Genomic DNA, 22,061 nt, shown 5'->3' with positions numbered 1-22,061 from the left:
TGTTAGGTCAGGCCCCAGGCATCCTTACAGGGGAAATGGGAGTGGGGAATAGGAAAAAGGAAGAAAAAGGATTTAAGAATGGGTTTAAGGAAAAACAATATGTAAAGGTCTTTCTCTGTGGCTTTGAAGAGAGGAAGAAGGTTGGGAATTTGGTCATGTGGAGGTTCCCAAAGGCAATAAAAAAACTCACTTGTCTGAGATAGTACACTGAAATACATATACATACATACACGTATTTCTCCAAATATGTCAAAGAAGGAATGGTTTTTCCCACCCAGGCTGCTCACTCACATCTGCCTCTCCTCCCTTCTGACAGCAATGTCATAGTAATCACATGTTAGGTACAGTTCCAAATTTTCTGCTTACAGTTGGTTTGAAGCCATGTGTATTGGGTTTTTGCATGTTTGTGGATGTGACAGATATCATAGTGGGGAACTTCTTAAAACAAACCCAAAGCATTTATAACCAAAACGAGGAGTGCACAGGCAGGCTTTCATCATGTGTCATGTGCTCTTCCCTGGCTGTGGTGACTCAGAGGGGGCGTGTAACTTACCTGAGACAGCACAGGTGCTTGGCAGGGAAGGGGCTTGAGCCTCTTTCTGCCGGACAGAGGGACAGGAGGCTCACCAGGGTCAGCAAAGAGCCAAAACCACATGGTTTCTGATCTGGTTGGAATGGGTCTTCTTGTATTCATCCCATTATTTAGTCCTGCATCCCCAATTAGCAAGCTTTCAGGTCACTTCTAACATTAGCTGTCCTATTTACAATGCAAGATCAATGTATTTGAAATCAGGGAAATGTTTTATTATCTCCCTGAGTCTGGATTTTTGAGTCTTTCCTGAATTCATCACAGTGCTTGTCACCCAAATCTAAACTTTCATGTAAGAGAACCTAGCTCATATCTGGGCAGTGACTCTAAAATCCTGTCAAAATTGCTGTGTCCTTCTCTGTTGGCATTACTAGCCTCTTGAAGGCATATCCAATAGCCTTTTGGGGTGTTTTAAGCTGGTCTGCTCTGTAAGTCTTGTCATAGTGAATTGTACAGGAGCTTCTCTGCATGGAAAGGGAAAGAGGGATTTTGTGGGAGAATGCTAGAGAATTAAGTGAGTGTAAGTCACTTTGTGTGAGGCCCAGGTGCAGAGTAAGCACATCACTAAACATAAGTGAAAGTGTAATGTGCCCTCACCCACATCCCGACTGTGTCAGCTGGCGTGGGCTTAAAGCATTAGTGAATCCTCAATGAATGTGGCCAGAAGAGGGCTTTGAGGCACTGAAAAAGAGCCTGGGATGACTCTCAAATGAAAAACATAAGCCACAACATAATAGTCCTGGTGGTGGTTTGTTTTCTAACTCCTGGGTAGCTGTGTTTTGAAAACAGATGTCACAAACACCACTGAATGAAGCTCTCTCACTGGGAGTCCATTCTAGAGTTGCTATTGATGTTGATAACTTAGAATGAAGACTGTCCTTCAGAGGGTGATTTTTTTTTTTTGGCTCTAAATATTCTTTTAAAAGTGAGGGGTTTTTTTCCTAAGTCACAAAAGCATCCAGAGGAGTAAACTCGACTGGGATAGAATAGTACATCTGATGCCAGATCTTTCTGAAACAGAAAACTCAGCAGACTGTATGGTCTGACAGCAAGACCATGATGTGGCAGTCAGTGTTGTGTGGTCAGCCACCTGTTAAACATTTTGTCCTGCCCTCCACTTGTTAGTCTCCCTTCCCTGGTCAGCTCTGAAAATAGACATGTGCCCTCATGTTTGGGCCCTCTGTATGCACCTGTTGTTTTTTGGTTCAATTCGGTATGGGGCTCTCCCCTTTTTTTTCTAAATCTCTGCTGCAGGTTGTTTGCAATGATTGGGACTATTTATATGACAAGGACTAATGCTCTGCTGTGGCATGGCAGCCCACTCTGAAGGATCTCACAAAAGAGCTTCCAGGTGGGACATGCCCGTGGGAGTACAGCAGGTGAGAGGCATAGCACAAGTACCTGCAGTGAAAGAACTATGACAAATTCACAGGGTTTTTCCCCTCTTGCCATCCTGCAGTCAGTTCTTTCCGCTGCTTGTTGCCCTCTGTTTTGCCCTGTGCCAAGTGAGTCACGCTTTCCAGTCCTGCCTGCCCTCTTTCTCTGTCTGAGTCAGCTTCTCTCAGGGAATTGTCACTTGCTGTTGGCAAGGCAGCTATTTCTGTCTTTAGCTGCTTCTTCCTTCTAATGGTTTCATATCTTTCTGCTCCACCTTTATATTTTTCCCTGTGTATTTGTGTTGTTATTTTTTGCATCTGCTGTGTCTTGGTTTTGCCTTTGCTTTGATAAGTAAAAATAGAAAAAAAAGTTCTTGTACAGAAAAAAGATCCTGTCTTAAAAATCCAATTAAAAGAGACCAGGAGCTCCAGTAACAAGCAGATATTATAATTATTTTGCATTGTTGTAATATGTGTTCAACATATGTGTATCTTCCAATCCCAGAAATTTCATATCTGCTGTTTGCAATGCAGGTTCCCCACGTTAACACATTTCTTCCTGATGTCCTGTTGCCCCTGTTTTGCTGTGCAACAAACATTGTTACAAATAGTTATTTTCATTTCTAACTGAAGTCATGACTTTTCATCCTGCCCTGCCACATATCAGCCATGGCATTGTTACTCTGCCCTTCTTTCTTTTCCTGTCAGACTTGGATTTTCCTTTTTTTTTTGCAGCTGGGAATGCCTGTTTGCACAGGTGAGTGGTGCTCAGGAGGGGGCTGACCCTCCTGGCACGTATCACTGGTAACAAGTGTCCCCCATGGCTTTAGGAGCCAGAGCATCGGAGGTGCCATAGGTCCACAGGCAGCAACACCGGGGAGAAAGGGGTGTAGCAGCTTTATGAGCTGAGTGGTGCTCCAGGCGCTGCTCCTGCTGCCTGTGATGTTGAGTCTGGCTGAGGCACTGCCCTGCCACATATTGGACAAGACTGAGGGCACCACGGGCCTCCAGTGAGCAAACAAATACCAGCCCCAGCTAGAACAAAGCATCCTTATTTCAAGGAAAAGTATTGACCTCATCAAGATTATCAGTTGAACACGTTCCAGTGATATAATACATCTGTGAACAGGAAGGTGGAGCCCACGCAGCATTTCCTGCCTGCAGGGGGAGGGTTTCAAAATTATCACCTTTGGGATGGAGATGTTCTCTCCTACCTCCCTCCTGCAGCTTACTGAGGCAGGGCAAGGGTGTAGGTAAAGTCTGTGTGTGTTCTGTTTGTTTAACATCTAAGTTCCAGTGCAGGAGGCACTTGGATACACAGTGGGCAGGGCAGAAGTGGTCCAGTGCTAGTGTCTTCTTGGCGCCAGCTGCTGGGAACTGTAGGAATTAAGTGCATTTGGGAAGGGGTAACACAAGGCACTGAAGCTGGGGGATATTTGCCCTGAAAAGATTTGTGTGTCCTGTCCTTGCTCACCGTGTTTGGTATGCCTGTGCCACTGATGAAAGGAGAAGAAAAGGGAGCATGATTCAGATGGATCTGCTCACCTTTTAGGAAAATCCTGGAGACTTCTTTCAAGCTGGAGGTTATTCATATCTACTGGAGCAGGTGACTATTTCACATCTGATAGATCTGTGACAGAGACAGCCTTTTTATTATTTTTTTTTTTTACACTTGCCCCCCGCCCCCCCCCCCTCCATTTTAATCAGGCTCCTGCTTGTATGGAGCTTTCACACTGACACCAGCCCTGTGGAACTCACTCCAGCCTTTCTGAGGGCAAAGTCCCACTGAAATCCAGGCAGTCACCAAGGAGAGGTATTTGTCCTGTGCCACCGCCCAAAGGCTGGAGCTGGGTTTTTTTCCTACGGGACGTTGCATCTCTTTTGCTTCCTGTGTGACTGCTATGCAGGCACCTGCTTGTCCAGGTTACCCCACAGTGCCAAGACAGAAAAGGGCTACAAGATGCAGCTTGACTGCTTGTGGCCATACAGGCAGCACTCCAGGCAGAAGGCCGACAAGGAGGACAACCTGACCCTGGCAGGAAGGAAACCCCACTGTGCTGTACCTGAAGGTTTCTCTTCACCCGTTTGTTGTACCACACTTTTTCATTAATCTTGCTGTGAAACTTGTATCAGTGTCTTCTGGACCCTCTCTTGGCAGTGTTACGCCAGCCTGGGGTTTCCTGCCAGCCTCCTTGGCAAGGGAATGTCCCTGGCCAGGGCTTACCCCGCCTGGGAAATTCCACTGTGCAGAAAAAGTCCAGGGAGCCACACTCACGGCACTGTGCTCCTCCACCCTGCTGCTTCCCCTCACATGTCATAACATCCCCTTTTCCTGCTGGCTAACCTGAGCCAAAAGATAAGTGGTGTGTGATCCACTGCAATAAAAATAGCCCTGTGGGTACTCAGCCTGGAGCTGTAATGAACTTGTGGGGTGTTGTTTAGGGTATTTTTCTTTCTTTTTTTTTCTTTTTTTCTTTTTTTTTTTTTTGTGACCAGAAAGTCAGAGTAAGCAGGACTTTTGTGAGGGAGGGGAAAAAATAGTTTCCTTACCACTGCTTCTCTGTTTTATATCATTAAACCTCAGAGGAACCTCTCAGTCATTCACACAGACACAGTCATAATGAATGATTGTTCGCCAGTGGGGTGCAAAGAAGGGGCTTGTTTTCTGTAGAGCTATTTCTAACTTCAGTGCTCCGACATGAAGGTACGCTGTTATAATTTTATTTTATTTGCTGCTTTAAAAAGCTGTAATTGGTTGGAACAATATTGAGTTCTTCTTCTTATTTTTTTTTTTGCTTCTAATAGCCTTCCAAGGGGCTTGTGTTATAATTGTCTGTGCCTGTTTTGGGGTTGGATATGGAAGAATGGTTGGCTTTTGGGAAGGTAATAGGTAACAACAACAAGGGTGAAGAAACCACAAAGAACAGTGGGGTTTTTGAAAGCCCACAGTGAATCTAGTAGCAAAATACCCCTAAATAGCTTAGCTGTTTTGGGCAACTCTCTCTGAAACAACCTGCTTTTTCCAGGGGAGGATGTAATAGCTTTCCAGAGTTTAGATGGAGAGATGTTTGTTTGTTTGTGGATGAAAGCTAAGGTTAGAGAGCACTGAATGAAAGAAGCATTGTTAGTGAAAGCAGGTGTTTTGTATAATCTTGATTACAATTTCTTTCCTCACAGCTCATCATTAATTTTGGAATAGCAGAGCATCAGCAGCATACAAGCCTGCCAGCTTCAACAGGAGAGGCATAAACTGTTGTGGTGCAGTGTGAGACAACACAGGGAAACATATAAAAATAGGGATCTACACCTACTTTCTTGTAATTCAGAAAAAGTCTGTGGGAATGAAAAGAAGTAAGTTTAATGACCTTAAACTTCACTTTAAATTTTGTTATGCTAAGGAATTTATTAAACCAAACCATAAACTTCTTTTCATCACTTGGTGAGGGTTTCTCTGGCTTACCACATGAGGTCAATTATGCAGCACCCCAGTTCATTAACGGTGCCCGTATCTGGCAGGCAGGGAAGGCAGCTCAGCACTAAGCATCTTGCAGAGGATAAATTGTGGTCTGGTTTTAGACCCCAATTATTTGGGGGCATGTGTGTACCGTGGTGTCATTGAAGACTTGTGTACGGCAGGCGGTGGTTAAGTTTGCAAGTACTTTAAATGGAAGCTGGGTATTTTCAGCTGGGACTTTTGTGGCTTGCCTGGAGGCATGTGGAGTACAGGGAATGGGTGATACCCTGGGCTCTCCCTCAGCCAGACTGGGTGACCAGTGGTCAGGGAGAAATGTCACCTAGGGATATTGGAAAGAAGGCCACATTTCTGCTCCAAACAAAACTCCAGTGTCAGCTTGGTGATCACTGTCTGGCATGTGATTTTGTTTTTGCTAGTTAGACCTTTTTTTAACTTTCTTTACAGCAAGCCACATTTCCTGTTTTGTTTAATGGCAGTGGGTACAAGTAGGGTGTGTGTGGGGAGGAAATGTCCTCTGCCACTAAGGCATGAGCACTGGCCAAGCCCTGGGCTGCTTGGGGCAGTCCAGCTGCCTTGCACTCTGCTGCCCTGGAGGGGCTGGTTGGGGTATCATCGTCGTTGTCATCATAATCATTAACAGGTGCTGGAAATGTGTTTCCAGCAGCTCTCCTGGGCACTGGGAAGCTTTGCTTCTCTTCCCATCCCTGAGCTGCCCAGAGCAGCGGGATGGCAGGCACAGCCCCATCCCTCCCTTTGATTTTGCTCCTGCTGCAGCCCAGGTGGTCTGACCTCACTTTGCTTCTCACCTGGACTTTCGAGAGCAGCAAAACTCAATCCTGACAGTGCTGCTGAGAAACCGCTGTGTGATTTTACGTGTTCCCAGTCACAAGCTTCTGAGACAAAACGTGCAAGGTAGAAACAAGAGCTGCCTTTACTCTTGCTTTCTTCTCAAGAAATTGGCAGGAAATGAAAAGGAAACTTAAACATCCATGGGCTGGCTTCTGTGGAGAGCAGCGTCCTGTCAGACAGGATATGTCTGGCTTTGGTAGGTGTCTTTTCCCAGCTGAGAACTGGAGGAGGGAGGCAATGCCTGGGAACAGAGCTTTGCACCGTGCCCCACCAAGTCAAAGAGTTTATTTTCAACTTTCTTGATGTTTTATGCTAACTTGTGCATGATTTACATATTACTGTAAATTTGTCATTACTGTCATGGACTTCTTTCTAAATGTGTAGCAGCTGGCTGTTCAATCTGTAGAAAGAACACAGTGCTTTGTATCCTTTACATGATATTAATACCCTTTAGGCAGACATAGGACAACTGTGGTTGAGAGTTATGTGACAGCAAATTCTGATCCATAGGTGCAGTGATGTTGTCCCAGTTGTCCCAGCACACTTTTAAATGAAGATAAAACCTGCCCTAATACATGCAATTCATCCTAAGCAACAGGAAAATTTTTGTAACTGCTGAAAGCAAACTAACATTTTCCCTACCATAATAAAATTCTATTTGTCTGCCTTGATTTAGGTGCTTTTTTAAATGAGAAAATTTCCTGTTTATTGAATTTTTGTCTGACTAATGGAGGACAGCTCTGCAGCTGAGTTTCAGGACTTTCCCAATGGTCAGACAGACGTGCATTTTGAAAGCTGGGATTTCTCTCGTGAATGGACGTCTGAACTGAAAGCATTTAAACTCAATAGACTGGAAAACACAGTGAAATAAGATCAAGATATTACATGAGGGCATTTCCTTCAGTGATCTCTACAGTGTTAACATGCTACAAGTGCTTTTTACTGTGGTTGTCTTGTTTCTGCCTGGGCTTTCCTGCTCATGGATCTGCACCCCTGAGCTGATGATATGCTCACAGGCTGCGTAGGATTGTGCAAATCAGTGCTGAGGCTTCCTGCAGGTGTTGATCCTGCCATGCAACCACTGCATGGATGAGCAGCATGCATGCTGACACTGTGCCTGGGGTTTCTGGACTGGTCAGCTGTTAGATTTGCTGTCTGATAGATGTGACTGGTTTGCCATGTCCAAGAGGAGTGTAGATTTTCAAAATCTGCCTGGACGACTTTTTTGAGTGGAAAAACACATTTGGGAAGCCTGGATGTATGGCGACCTTAACCTGAGATAGGTTACCCGTTACATAAATTGAGAGTCTAGGAATGCAAGTTCCCCCGTAGATTGCAGTTCAAAAAATCATGTTTTTCTGGGTTCAAATCTCAACTGAGAGTTTTTCCTCCCATTTCTGTACTGAAGTGTTGACTGGCGATGTGCATTGGGACAGCCCTGCAGTCTCTGCTAGAAAGTGGTTTCATTTCACAGGGGCTTGAAACAGTTCTTGTTTGTTTGTGGAAGGTAGGAACCCTGAAATGGAAGTACACCAGGGCCTAACTCACCTGCTGTGTTTGCAACACAGGCTCCTGCATCTTACAGCAGAACATAAAATTATTGTGGGCTCAGAAGGGCAGGTTTTGGCCCAGGCTGGTCACCTGAGTTAGGAGGAAAAAATGTCTTCAGCATGAGCCATGAGGAAAACTGGTGCTTACTCCTCCAAACTTACACTGGGTCTCCCTAACAGCACCGAGAAACTGCACTAACTCCCTTTCTAAACTGGAATATCGGAAGAAGCCAAATATTTTGAGGCAAGACTGAGCACTATTTACCTCATCTATGTGCACACAGTATTCTTTACAGGTGACATGTGACGTTTCCCTTTGCTATGGGGAAACAGCCTTCTGCTCCTTGTTTACACGGTGTGACATCAGTGGTGGATGTATTTCTTAGCCGTGCGTTCCTACTGCAAGGCACTAATGAACTAATGAGATATGTAAGCTTCTGAGAAAACATGATGAACCAGGGTAGTGAGTATCTTGAGAGGAATGTCCACAAACATGAGGTGAATGTACAAGGAAACTGTTTACTTTCACAGAACTCAGATCCACTTCACCAGCTTTGCAACACTTACTGGGTTTAGGGTTTCTTTTAGTCTGTGCTGATTTAAGCTGCCTTATATACACAGTGGAAAAAGATCTACTTAGGAACATCCCACTTTTTTTTTAATTTCTTTTTTTCTGTTTTTTTTTTTTTTTTTTTTTTATATCAGGCAGCTTGGGAGGAAAAAAAAAGCAGAATCGAGGGTATTCTTTGGATCAAAGGAGCAAGGCCCAAAAGAAATATGTTAAATAAAAAGTCTGAATTTTCCTTTAATATGAAGGCTTATACATGCCCCCTTTTGATGTTCAGCTTAATTCCAGAATGTCAGTCTTGTAGACCAAAGTCTAGGAAAAAAATGTAGCAATACAAGTATAGCAAAGAGGGAAGAAACACTGACTGCTCTGTACCAGCTTTTAGAGCAAACCTGTGTCATGAACCATTTCCAACCTGCTGACATGCACTCTCCGAAACTGGTAAAGCAAACAGAGGTACAGATCCTGAACGCTCGCTAGGAGTGGAATAGTTACTGAGCTTTTATCTCTGTTTTTCTTGATGCTATTCTAAAAGCAATCCGGGTGTTATGCTGGATAGTTTGGGGGTTGCATACTGTGTGGAAACGCTGCTGCGGTACAGAGGTGTTCACTCACCTCGACTCAGCCTGCAGCAGGAGCCTAATTATACCTATTGGAGAGTAAGGAACATTTGACGTCCATACACCAAACTTGCGTTAAGCAACTAGACTGTAAACTACCATTTTTATTTCCAGTTTGAGAAATACCACAAAGGTTATACTGCTCCAGAAATATGTTGCAAAATTGAATTCTTGTTACTAATAGCTTGTGCTCTGCCACTTTACCCAGAGAGTGACCCTTATCCTGCACTGCTGCTTGAGAGACAGACTGAGAAGAGAGATTTATTCTGCTCCCATACCCACTGAACCGTGGGCTGCTCTGAGAGCTGGCATGTTCCTCACTCACAGAGGGAGGTTAGGAAGGATTGTGTGCCTGGCAGAATGACTACGTTCTGCTCCATGGGGAAGACAAAGTTCCACTTTCTGGGCTTGATTTATTTATTTATTTATTTAAAGCCTATATCCCTTATAATGTTCACATCAGTATGTGCCCCAGGGATTGAGCAGTGCAGGCACACTGCATCTTTTCTCTGTGCTGGTTCTGATTAGGATAGCAAAAGAGAGACACATGACCCTGGTTAACCTAGATGTTTAGTCAGTGATGAAAGCCTTAAGTTGCTGGTATTCAGCTTCTTCACTTTTTGCAATGAGACCCCTGCCCAGCAAATGCAAGCTTCAAGACAACAGGATTTTGGTTTTGTTCTTAACTGAACTTTCAGATCCCTTTGAGGCAGCTCATAGGTGTGCACAAATCACCCTCTCAAAAGCTGTTTCAGTAATCAAGTATATTGGATTAACCTAAACTGAGACTGATTGCTTTAATGCCACAATAGTTGTCCAGACTGTGTTCTGAAGGGAGGGAAGAAGCAGAGTTTTCAGAAACAAGTGCACTCTGTTTCTTTTTTGTTGTTGTTTGTGATACCAAGATAAGCCTATCTTGCTTTTTGCAGGTGTGTAGAAGAGGAGTTTCAGGACAAATGCTGCTGATAATGGCCACTAGTTGGCATTATTGATACATCCCAGTAAATGGAGGTGGTGCAATAAAACATGGAAAGACAGTGCTCAGGGAAATGAGAGGACCACCTCTGTGCTCACCTTGCAGCCTTCTCCAGCTCTGAGACTGATGGGTTGTACCGCATTATAGCTCAGGCAAAGCAGGCTGAAATTGCCTGGATGCCACATGTGTCCTGCAATGCCTTCCCAGCTTGTCCCCCTTCCCCTCCAGTTTGTAGCTGTTCGTACAGGCTGTGTCAGGTTCCTCATTAGGAGAAGAAGTGCTTTTTCTTGGTCATCACCCTGCCCCAGAGGAACTTATTTGGCTGAAGATGCCTCACAGGGTTTTGGTCACCACAGAAATTAAGTAGTGTTTGGGCCAAAACCCAAATGTTCAAGGTCTGCAGCATTAATAATTACAATTTGTGGATGTAGCAATAATTTACCAGTAACTCTCATGGAAGCACTTTGAGTGCACAAGGCCGCTGGGAGCCAGCTCATCTTGTGCAACCTATGGGTGTGTGTGTATTTTTGAAAGAGCCTTTTGTTACAGAGCTCAGTGGAATTAGACTTGTCTTAATCTGCTTTGACTGGGAGTAGGTTTATGCCAGGAGACCTGATAAATAAGATGTCACTGATGAAACAAGTATGAGTTGATGTATCAGAGTGTTGCCTGAAGTGGATTTTCGTTGGTAAAGGGAGAGTAAGTCAGCAATTCAGCGTTCAGGAGAATAGAAACTTTGGAATAGAAGAGAAAAAAAATTCACATCCTCTTTAAGATAAAAAAACCCAAACAAGAACTCATTAAATTGCTTTATAGAATAGTTTTCATTCATATGTAGCAACTAATCTTCAATTAAATCCGTTCCAAAATTGTTACTGAATAGCAACGATAAAGGCGCTGCCTGTCCCTACCTGCATGTGGTTTAGGGACCTTCCATGGCACAGTACAACTACAAGGAGAGAAATCCACTTTTGGCTTGAAATCTCATTTAATCTCGGCATTTTGAGGGCAATTGCAGGCAACTATAATGACAAATCTAATTTTCTGAATTATCAACTTCTCACATTCACGTTACCATTTGCTTGTTAAAAGATGAAATCCATTTGCTGCAGTAGTTGTAGACCCTCTTGGTGATATTAAAATAACTTGCTTTCTGGGCTACTTGGCAGGGATGAGAATGGAAAGGTCCATCAGTCAGATCTGCTTTCAGAAAGCTGAGTTGTGAGTCCTCCCATTAGCCACCAACTGTGCAAAGAGCATTCGGGGGCTCAAGGATCTCTCAGCACCAAGTGCTTTTCAATGAGGAAATACTTAAAAGCATCTACCTAAGGCTAAGGTATTGTAAGTGAGGACTAAGGCTTGAAGAACAGAGAACCATCTCCTAGTGTGTTGAAACCATATGGCTTGATTTCAGAAATCCTCACCTGCATAAAGCGGTTCATTAATGAGGGACCCGTGCTTGGGAGAGAGCTGCTGCTCAGGGAGCGAGTTCTTGGGCTATTTCTCGCATTACTTGGCATCTGATTTCAGTTTATGGGTTCCATTTGCAAATTTTGTTGTGACTGCATACTTTCAATCTGTGGTGTAAAACAGCAGTTTTTGGAGTAGAAAACTGCCTAGCTAATTCCCAGCAAAAACCTTGCTTCAACTGACAGTGGAAGAAATATTTGAATAGTATAAAGTAATTCGCTCCTGCCTCCTCATGGGCTGATTAATATAATTTCATGTTGCACCTGTCCCATGTTTTTCAATACAATGAAACATTAATAATAATATAAATTATAAACCTCCAATTTGCATAATACACTTCAGAAAGACCATGTTGTTTTACTACATAATTTTTGGAGCACCCACAGTATTAAAAACATCCTAATCAACCTCACAGACAAAATCGCACTTTTGTATTTTAGAAGACAGTGACCTCAGTGGAAATGAGGAAAGCAGATATATTTGTCTGAAAAGTAGAAACCTGAGAAGTCTCCCCATGAACATCGGTAATAACTCAGTGCTGTTGTTCACAGTAATCGCAGGTACATGATTTCGCCCACTTTTTGTTTCGGCATTGTGTTGCTTACCCACTTCTCCCCGCTGGCCTCGACCAAGAGGCTTTGCCACCGTGGTATGGTGCAACTTAAAACCAAAATAACTCCTGTGTCTGCCCCCTGCCTACTACACGCTCCAGTCACAGAGGAACAGAAATGAGTCATCTGTTGTGAGTAACCGCTCACATTTCCCTTTCTCGCTGGATGCTGCTCACTTGAAGCACACGACCAAAAAATCCCTGTACTCCCAAGACCACGTCCCCGGAGCCGCGGCCTGGCAGGAGTGGGACAAAGACTCCCACGCCATCGCACCTGGGGTGAGAGGAACCTGCACACGGGGACGCGAGCTGGGCATCAGTAACAGGGGGCTGAGGTGGATGCTTGTCCTTTCTATCTCTGCAGTTCCGTAAGAGGGTGGGAATTAGGGGTTGCATTCGTTGTGAGCGAGGGCTGCCAAAGCTCAGGCACATGGTGTGATTCTTGGGGTGTCCTGTGCAGGGCCAGGAATTGGACTTGATGATCCCGATGGGTCCCTTCCAAATCAGCACGTTCTGTGATTCTATGAAGCCTACAGGGGTAAACTGGGAGGACAGGGTGCGAGGTGGCATCCGTAACTACCACCCCCATCGTTCCCATCCCATCCCGCCACCCCCACCCTGGCGACGCTGCCCACTGCCCAGGCTGGGGGCTCTGGTCGTCCACGCCACGAACCCCTCGCGTTGTCCTGCTCGGCCCTGCCCTATCCTGCTCCCGGTTCCCGCCCCGCCGCGGGCGCGGCTCCTCCCGCGGCCCTTACGGGAAGCGCGGCCCCGCCCGGGCCCGGTCCCGCCCCGTGGGGGCGGACCCGCTATAAGCGCCGCGGCCGCCCGGCCGCCCCCAGTGCCCGCCGCGCCGCCCGCCCAGCCCTGGCCGTCTCCTCTCCCGCTCCGCCGCCCTCAGCCGCCCCTCGCCGCCGCCCGCCGCCCCGCGGCACCGCCATGATCGTGGAGAGCAGCCGAGACGCGGCGCCCGATGGCGGCGACGGCGGCGCCCTCAGCAGCCCCATCAACCTCGCCTATTTCTACGGGGCCTCGCCCCACTCCAGCGAGGGCAGCTGCTCGCCGGCGCACTCCTCCGCGCCGGGCTCGCCGGGATCCGACTCGGACCTCTCGGTGAGCAGCCGCGGCGGCGGCCGGAGGGACCCCCGGGGCGGCCCCCGCCCCGCGCTGCAAGGTACGGCGTGTCCTCCGGCCTGGGGGGCGGCGGGGAGGGCGCGGGGCCGCGGTCCGCGCTGTGTCCCTACGGGGGGCGAAGCCGGTCGCCGACCCTTTCGGGTTGAAAAGCCGCCGAAGCGGTGAAAAGCGGGATTGCCGCGTCGGGCGGGCGCGGCTCGCAGGTGCTGCACGCCCAGCGCCGGAGTGTTCCCATTCTTGGGAGCGGGAGCGGCCGGGGGGTGCCCGGGCGAGGGGGCAGCGGAGGAGCCGCTCGCCCGTGGGATGGTGGAGGGGACGCGGGGGGCAGCGCCCTGGCTCCTCTCTGCTAACCAGGGATTTAGGTGGTTTTCCACAAGAGTTCCCGGCTTTGTATTTTTTTTTCTTTATTTTTATTTTTGTTCTGTGAAAACGGAATCAGTGATTAAAAATCGGGTTTTGTTTTCGCGTCTCCGCAGTTGACCAACACATGGGGGGGGGAAAGCAGCACAGAGGACCTTTCCAAGGCGTCCGCGTGAAGAACTCCGTGAAGGAGCTCCTGCTGCATTTCAGGAGCAGCAAACAGATGTCCTCGGGCCCCGCCACCGAGGAAAACAAGGTAACCGGCATTTCTGTACACTGACATATTTGCTTTTAATGGTTACTGTGCCTTGCGATAACGCTAGAAATGAGCTGCTGCTTTATCTGATGTGGCTGGAATCAGTGTTTTTCCTTTTGAACGCATAATGGAAGAATACTGCTGGGCAGAAATCGGTGGAAAGGTTTACCGTGGGAGAAGGAAGCACTTAAAAATGTTCTTACGAAGCTTTATTTTCTAAAGGGAGTTTGGGTAAAGATACATTTGCGTTACGAAACCACAGAAACTCCCTGTTAACTGCAATGAGATCACTCATTGGAAGGGTTGGGGATTCTTCTCAGGAGAGATTTGTTTGTCATGCTCTTACGCTTCTCTGTGCAGAGCACACAGTATAAAGGTAGGCCCTTCCACTTCCAGTCTGAAAAGACAGAAAAAAATACAGGAAATTCTGAGAAGATAAAGGGTATTTTTGATTTTATTAGAATAGTTTTTCTGAGTGTGTATTTGTAAGCTTTCTAGATCAGTGTGTCACTGGAAGATTTTTGCATAGAAAAGTTCATGGCATTGGAGAACTGTAAAATCGGCTGGCTTATTCAAGTTTAAAAGAAGTCCTTGGGAAGGAACAGTATCTTTCTCTAGATTTTCTGGAGTTTTGTGGTATTGTAACAAATAGCTTAAAAAGCCTAAAGAAAAATGGTGGTTTTCATTTAAATTTCATGAAAGTATTTCCATTTTCTAACCTTAATTAAAAGCAATTAAGTTAGGGTTAGACAACCATGTACTAGAATTACTATAAGGTATATTCTGTGTTTATGAAGGAAGTCACTGCTGCTTTCTTGGTGTTTTTATTGTTGTTGTTTGTTTTGTTTTGGTTTGGTTTTTTTCCCTGTAATAACATTATAATAACAGAACAATCTGGATTTTTCTTGAAAGGCACAAGGAGGATTGGTGAACTACGAGCCATACACAGGTAGACTGTTGTTTTTTTTTTATACATACCTTGCAGTATTAAATCAGTTGTAAGAGTAACCTCCAAATGGATTCTAAATTTGTTTACTTTTCAACAGAGCTGAAGAGCATACTAGGTCATAGTGGCAAAAGAAAGGCTCCTGAGCTCCTTTCTGATGGACCTGCTTTCAAACGCCAGGCTAATATTCACCCACATCTCCTGGTAAGTTTGTATTAGTTTTTGCTTTATACAATTAGAAACTACCAGATACAACTGTACCTCCAACTTTCTGGGGCTTGTTTTGATTTTTTTTTTTTTCCTCTTGTCAGACACCACCTCAGACACCAACTTCTATGGATAACATGGAAGAGACACATAAAAACGACCCAAAGCACGACAGTAGTTCTGATCTGCTGCAGAACATCATAAACATCAAGAACGAGTCGAGCCCCATTTCCCTGAACACGGTGCAGGTGAGCTGGATGCACTCTGTCTCCAGTCACGGCTCGTCCGGTGAGCAGTACCAGGACAGCCCAGGAACACAGGCTTTTTCACCGTCCCAGAAATACCAACCGTTCCAAGATCATACCAACCAGCATATACTTGATCCACCGCAACATTACCAGTTCCCCCCATCCCAGAACCAAGATTTGTCACAGAGTTATCCTTCAGATGCCTCCCTGGAGTACAGGCCATTTGCTGCCAATGATCAATCTCCTGCCTACCAGCAGAACACCTTTGAGAGCCATGAACTGCAGTACTGCCCGTCCCAGAGCTTCTCCTCCCTCTTGAATGACTCTGAAGGCTCGGAGGGCATCTCCACTCCCCTCCAGCCTCTGACCAGTGCCCACCCACAGGCTGATGTTGCCCCTCATGCCCCGAACTTCAACTTGCTTTCCAGCAACATCTGTGGTGGTCTGGAGCGCAGCGTCTCTTTGGCTGCTCTGAATGTCTCTCTACCTGATCAAAGCATTGCCAGAAGCACGACGCAGCTGGGCAAGTCATTTTTTCAATGGCAAGTGGAGCAGGAGGAAAACAAACTGGCTAACATATCTCAAGACCAGTTCCTTGCAAAAGACTCGGATGGAGACACGTGAGTGCCGTTTATCTTGGTGTTTCTTATGTGGGAGGTTGGGGAATGGTTTTGCATTTTGGTGGGCTGGGGAGGGAGTTGAGAGGCAGAGTGGTATAGTGGAAGCCGTTCAGTAGCAGTGTTTGTGTCATGAGTGCAGTAGTTCAAGGTAATCAAGCAAAGCATGTGGTGTGATGCAAAGAGTTGCAGCGCACTGAGTAGATGAGGTGTTTGTATTGTCTAATTTTTAGTACTTATCAATAGACTGTGGTAAGTGGAGAGAAAAACATTCAAATTTAGACGCTTTAAATTGTCCTGGTATGAAAGTATCCATGTTCCTGTCTTAGTTATGCAGAAAAGGTCTGAAGCTGGCAGCATGACACCCCTTACCATGTGTTTGGATCTCTGATATCTTGAACCCTGGTTTGTATGGTGGTGTAACTGTTTCCTCTCTTTCCTGCAGCTTCCTTCACATTGCTGTTGCCCAGGGCCGTCGAGCACTCTCCTATGTTCTTGCAAGGAAGATGGCTGCCATGCACATGCTGGATATTAAAGAGCACAATGGCCAGGTGAGGTTCTCAAAAACCTTTGCACCTGCTTTGTGCACCTGAGTGCTTCCTGCATGTCTGGACCTCGAGAAAGATGTGGTGAAATGCTTATTTAATATTAACCCCAAGATTTAGCCTGCATACTAATATTAACCTTGAGCTAATAATACTTCTTGGGATCACCTTGAGCTGGTAAAACTATGTGTTCTGCTTCATTTGTCCTGGCTTCCTAGCATTCATAATCACTGCTTAAATAATACCAGGCAGCTAGGCTTTTTATTTGTTTTAGTTGCTCTTTCCTGTTAGAGATCAGATGACTAATAGCTTAAATTTTCTTCTTGATGTTTGCAGAGTGCTTTCCAGGTTGCTGTGGCTGCCAACCAGCATCTCATTGTGCAGGACTTGGTTAGCTTGGGGGCTCAAGTCAACACCACAGACTGCTGGGGTAGAACGCCGCTGCATGTTTGTGCTGAGAAGGGGCATGCCCAGGTCCTCCAGGTAAGAACCAGCAGGCACAGCTTTGCCCCGGCCATTAACACTTACACTTTGTGTTAGTTGTCTTGGGGAAACTGTGGAAACATCACTCCTCCCTTTATCTTTTCTCTCTGGGTAGCCCTGTGAGTGTGTCTCAGGGCTCTACATTAACAGCTTGAAGTGAGACTGAATTTCACATTAAGGTTCTCACCAACATTTTGAAGTCATTTGCTGGAATCCTCAAGTCTACCAAACCAATAAATAAGTCTCCTCTTAATCGTAGAATGGTTTGAGTTGGAAGGACCTTTTACGATTATCTAGTTCCAGCTACCCTGTTGTGTTCAGAGACACCTTTCAATAGATCAGATTGCTCAGAGCCCCGTCCAGCCTGGTCTTGAACACTTACAGGAGTGCCCTTTTTATTGCAACTTTGTTGCAGTAAGACTGTATACAAACTTGAAGTGGTATGTGGTTTGGATAAGACCTAAATGTGTACCTGTTCCCGCTTTTGTAGGCAATCCAAAAGGGAGCCATGGGAAGCAATCAGTATGTGGATCTTGAGGCAACAAACTATGATGGTGAGTAGTTAAGATAATTTACAGAGTTACTGGATATTACAATGTTTTATAGGTGCTGATATGAATGTTATCCTGGATTGAGAAGCAAGAAAATGGAGTATTTCTTTGTCAGATTGAGTTTTACAGTTACAACTGACATCTGTCAGATAAAAACATGGTTAGTCTGTGTCTGACAGGACCTCTTTCCTCTTGCATATGATTGCCACCTTTGGCACAGAGAGTGTAGGTAGTAATTGGCTATTGTTTAAAACATTTGAGTGGCAGCGTTACATCAGTGGATACAGAAGCCAGAATCTCTGGCACTCAAGAGCTGCTTTGTTTGGACCTCTTTTCCATAAACAGCTCTTTCTAATGTATATTTTGTAAAAAAATATATTAGAAATTGATTCTTTCATTATCTGCTGGCTGAGAGCTCACAGTAGGTTGCTACTTAACTCCTCCAGTGTTGGACAACCCAAATCTCAAACTGCTTAGGAACAGTCACTGTCACTTGCAAATATGGAACCATCCCTGGGCTTAATGGGATGAGAAACAATTTTATCCAGCCTTTGGATAAAAGCAGCCAGACAATACTTCTGTATTATACTTGTTCATTAATGATGATGTTAATTTTTTTATGTTAAGGTATGACAGCGTTGCACTGTGCGGTTCTGGCCCATAATGCTGTGCTGCATGAACTGCAGAACAGTCAGCCACCTCACTCCCCTGAGGTCCAGGAGCTTCTGCTGAGAAACAAGAGCCTGGTAGAAACTATCAAGACTCTGATACAAATGGGAGCCTCTGTTGAAGCGAAAGTAAGTAAAATGGTTTAGTCTGAAGTGCCAGATCCAGCGAGAATGTGGAAGCAGAACATGTCGCTTTCTCCCACGCCACATTTCAGCTTTATTACAAAGGAAGTAGACTAATTTGAAAGCTTCCCTACAGTTTAATTTGCCCAAATGGGATGAGAATGTTGCATTTATTCAGAGCAAGGAGCAAGGTATTATCAATGCAAATGAACCCTAGGGAAAGAGGGAGGTGACAGTCTAATTTCTGGATTAAAAATGACTCTACACTGGCTGCAGTTAGTAGTGTTGTAAAAGTAGGAATATCTCTGGAGCGCTCAGGTATCCATAGTAATGGGGTACTGATGATAATTTGTTCTTGAACTACAACATTTAATTAAAAACGGCTTACTTGTGCATTCAGGTCTGTGCTGGGCCAGACTGTTACTTAGCCAAAATATCAAAATGTTACATTATGTAAGCTTACCTCCAGATGAGCTCAGGTCCACTGTTCATCAGGTGTTGATATTAAAATATATGTTCAGATTGACTTTTGATGAATTGTGGTGCAAGTATGTTTGTTCAACACTCTGCAATTACTTTGCTTTCCGTTTTTGTTTGTCTACATGTTCACCCTGGATAGGTGAAGCACCTGCAGGGAAGACTAACAGTTTCTTTTTTGATAGGATCGCAAAAGTGGTCGATCTGCTTTACATTTGGCGGCAGAAGAAGCAAACCTGGAGCTCATTCGTCTCTTTTTGGAGCTGCCCAACTGCCTCTCCTTTGTTAATGCCAAGGTATGGTAGTTTTCCTGTAATGCAGATAAAATCCAGGATGTGCTTGTGTGTGGCACTGCGAGTGTCCTGAGTCTCATGCCCTCACCTTTTCTTCATGGAGTTATTTTGTCGTTTTCAGGCTTACAATGGCAACACAGCACTCCACGTGGCTGCTAGCCTGCAGTATCGGGTGAGCCAGCTGGATGCTGTGCGCCTGCTGATGCGTAAGGGAGCTGATCCAAGTGCCAGAAACTTGGAGAATGAACAGCCAGTTCACCTGGTTCCTGATGGCCTTGTAGGAGAACAGGTAAAGTCATAACAACCCTCTCCTTCCATCTGTCCCTATCTACACAAGAGCTTTATTCCTCTCCAAAAATTTCTTTTGGGTTTTGAGTTGCAACTTCTAAGGAAAAGATTTAGCAAGTGCCACTTTATTCAGAGATCTTTAGTTTCAATGTCAAGATCAGGCAGAATATACAAAGACTTGGGATTTTAGGTTTCACTTGTAGCTTTTATTTTTTCCATCTCAAAAGCTTTTTCCTGTCAAGATAGGTTTTGTCTTTGTAACCTTGCAACATACTGGAGGTAATACTCCTTCTCCAGTTCGTCTCAGTATGACCTGTGATTGTGCTTTTGTTGCTCTTGTTGTAATTGGTAAAGGCAGTTCTTAGACCCAAGTAACAGATGAAGAAAATCCCTTTTTCCTGAGAGCTGTATAAATACATGATGAAAGAGGTGACTCTTGGCATAAGAGACTTGTAACTTAAGCACAACTGAGTTGCTGACTATTGCCTTTCGTTGGTTCAAGTGGTGTAAAATTGGATCAATTCTTGTGTAACTGAACTCAGAACCTAGGCTTAGATAAATGAGGAGTGCAAAACTGAGTCTAGGGTGGGGTTTTATTTTCACATTATGACTCGCTTTAGGGTAATGAATACTAATGTTTTTGTGTCTTTCTCTTCTCCAGATAAGACGTATCCTAAAAGGGAAGGCGATTCAGCAGAGAGTGTCGCCGTTTTAGGCTCCATGTTTCTTGGAGTTCAGCAACTCACACTCACTGTCAGTCAGGCAGTCCTAATGTATCTGTAAATAGACCATTTGCCTGGTGTGGGCAAATGTTAGTTGTTTCTATGAAACAAAAGCATTTTGTTCACTATTATATAGTGGGTTATATAAGAGTTAAAAACAAAACCACAAACCCCAACAATCAAATTCCTCTGACCAAACGGGAATGTTTAATTCCCAAGTATGTGGAACATTTGCCTGGATACCTGGATTTCACAGCTACAGCAAGACTGATTTTATTTAAACAACCATACAGATAACTTGTAGACAAGGGAAATTCTACAGGATTTTTTTTTTTTTTAGAGACAGCTGATACAGTTCAACAATACAGCCTTTGTAGTGTTTTGTGTTTTAAATAACACTTAAGTGCAAGAGAAACTGAATATTTTTGAAGTTGAACATTTATTTATGTAACTTTTTAGCTTTCTTCCAATATCTTGTGCAGGATTGTATATAGTCACTGGCACTATTGTACAGCTGTATATTTCTAAGAATCTATTGATCACTTAGGGAATGACCTGAAGAAACAAGTTCCTTGATCCTGAACTTGCAAATTGCATATAGAGTTTTAATACTAGACTGGTGCAAATTGGGTAAATTCTGTTGTTTTGAAAGAGTGAAGATGGAAAGTACAGTTAAGATTGTCCTGGCACTGTTGTTAATAACACATGAAAAGCCATGCTTCTTCAAGGGACAGTCAGTTTTTCTCATGCCCAGTAGGGGTTTTTCTTTCGATGGAACAATAGATTGAGAGAGAAAGATCAGGACTCTTATAGTGTATATGTAACTTGCACTTTAAGGAATATGATCCTGATTCAGTGCAAGTATTTAGCATGTACTTAAACTGTTGGTGCATGCTGACATATCTCCATGTTAATTGTAATACTTCAACATGTGTAAGCCCCACTATGTTGGTAGGGCTTAAGCACATGCATAAGTAGCTTACTGAATTGAGCTCTAGTTAATTCTAGAGACTTAATGTTTTCCACCTCCTGAGCAGTTAGTCCATTTATGGTTTTACCTTATAGGTATAGTGGTTAGCCAAGTAATATTTGAAGTTAATGTTTTTCTATTTTTTAATAATTATGATTATTAATGCAAAATGTATACTAATGATGCTGTATACTTGTGTTCTGTTGGAAAAAACTTCCTCCTATCACTTTCTGAATGATCTGTGCTGGGCTGTAATCCAGTAATGTGTTCTCTGTATGGTCTTTGCTCTTAAGCTGTTTTTGCATCACATGCAATTCTCTGCCATAACCATTTAATTAGTCTGATTCTGCTGTTTTGACAAAGTATGTCTTGTAGACAAGCTAAATGAAAAAAATCTGATATATGGAGGCTTAGTTGCAATGTATTTCTTGAAGGGTCACATGTAACTTGTGTTTGAATAAACATGATAATTAAATTTTGGTGGTTACTGTGTGTGATAGAAATAATGACAATGAAATCAAGCTTGAGATAAATCTGATTTTAGCATGGTAATACTGTGAGGCTCAAAGGTAATTTGTTAAGGATGAAATGAAGTCTCTCCATCCTGCTGTTAAGGCTTTGCCTTGTTTGATGCTGGTTTTGAAGCTGGTGCTTGGATGTTCTGGGTCATGCACTGTGCAGTTGTATTGCCTGTGTATTTAGTAGATATGCCCTAAATAGAGATAACAGTCACCAGGTTGTCCACATTGCAGGTTGTCACCTGAACACTTGTCCCTGTGTACTTGAAAGTTCTGACAAGAACTTTCTCATGTTCTCCCCATGACTTCCTTGCCTTGGCCCTCAGTTCTTGCGGCCCAGGCACAAGTGTCACCTTAGCACAGGTGGCAGTCTGTGTAGCCAAATGGGGCCATACATGTGGGGGTGGGCTGTGCTTGCTTCACAGATAAGAAGATGGGCTCTGAGCTGGCAGCAATCCTTCAGGAGGAAGAGCTGCCATCACAGGCTGTCCTTGCTGAGCATGAAACTGTTGAGATGGCAATAGTCAAGAGGGAAAAGCGGATGAAGCATTGGGATCTGCTACTATGCTATT

The 22,061-nt window shown here is 44.5% G+C and overlaps 1 protein-coding gene across 2 annotated transcripts; it reads left to right on the top strand.

Annotated features, from left to right (window-relative positions):
* The first annotated feature begins 11,701 nt into the window (after positions 1 to 11,701).
* On the top strand, positions 11,702 to 21,446 carry NFKBIZ (NFKB inhibitor zeta). Of its 2 annotated transcripts, none has more exons than XM_064644185.1 (12): positions 11,702 to 13,257; positions 13,694 to 13,833; positions 14,746 to 14,782; positions 14,880 to 14,983; positions 15,091 to 15,854; positions 16,297 to 16,402; positions 16,733 to 16,879; positions 17,370 to 17,433; positions 18,058 to 18,227; positions 18,884 to 18,994; positions 19,113 to 19,280; positions 19,941 to 21,446. In XM_064644185.1, the coding sequence occupies exons 1-12, from the start codon at positions 13,023 to 13,025 to the stop codon at positions 19,992 to 19,994; spliced, it is 2,100 nt and encodes a 699-aa protein (XP_064500255.1). In that variant the 5' UTR covers positions 11,702 to 13,022; the 3' UTR covers positions 19,995 to 21,446. The 2 variants fall into 2 exon arrangements, with proteins under 2 accessions (XP_064500255.1, XP_064500257.1); XM_064644187.1 differs by having other exon boundaries at positions 12,919 to 13,196.
* Positions 21,447 to 22,061: the final 615 nt, after the last annotated feature.

This window comes from Pseudopipra pipra, chromosome 2 (assembly GCF_036250125.1).
Source record: "Pseudopipra pipra isolate bDixPip1 chromosome 2, bDixPip1.hap1, whole genome shotgun sequence".
Lineage (NCBI taxonomy): Eukaryota > Metazoa > Chordata > Aves > Passeriformes > Pipridae > Pseudopipra > Pseudopipra pipra.
Note: the sequence above shows the minus strand (reverse complement) of the source record. Positions and strands in the feature narration are given on the sequence as shown.

Coding starts and splice junctions, on each gene's coding strand:
- NFKBIZ (XM_064644185.1), top strand. CDS start 13,023: ATGATCGTGGAGAGCAGCCGAGACGCGGCGCCCGATGGCGGCGACGGC. Junction 17,434..18,057: donor TGAGGCAACAAACTATGATG/GTGAGTAGTTAA, acceptor TTTTATGTTAAG/GTATGACAGCGTTGCACTGT. Junction 19,281..19,940: donor ATGGCCTTGTAGGAGAACAG/GTAAAGTCATAA, acceptor TCTCTTCTCCAG/ATAAGACGTATCCTAAAAGG.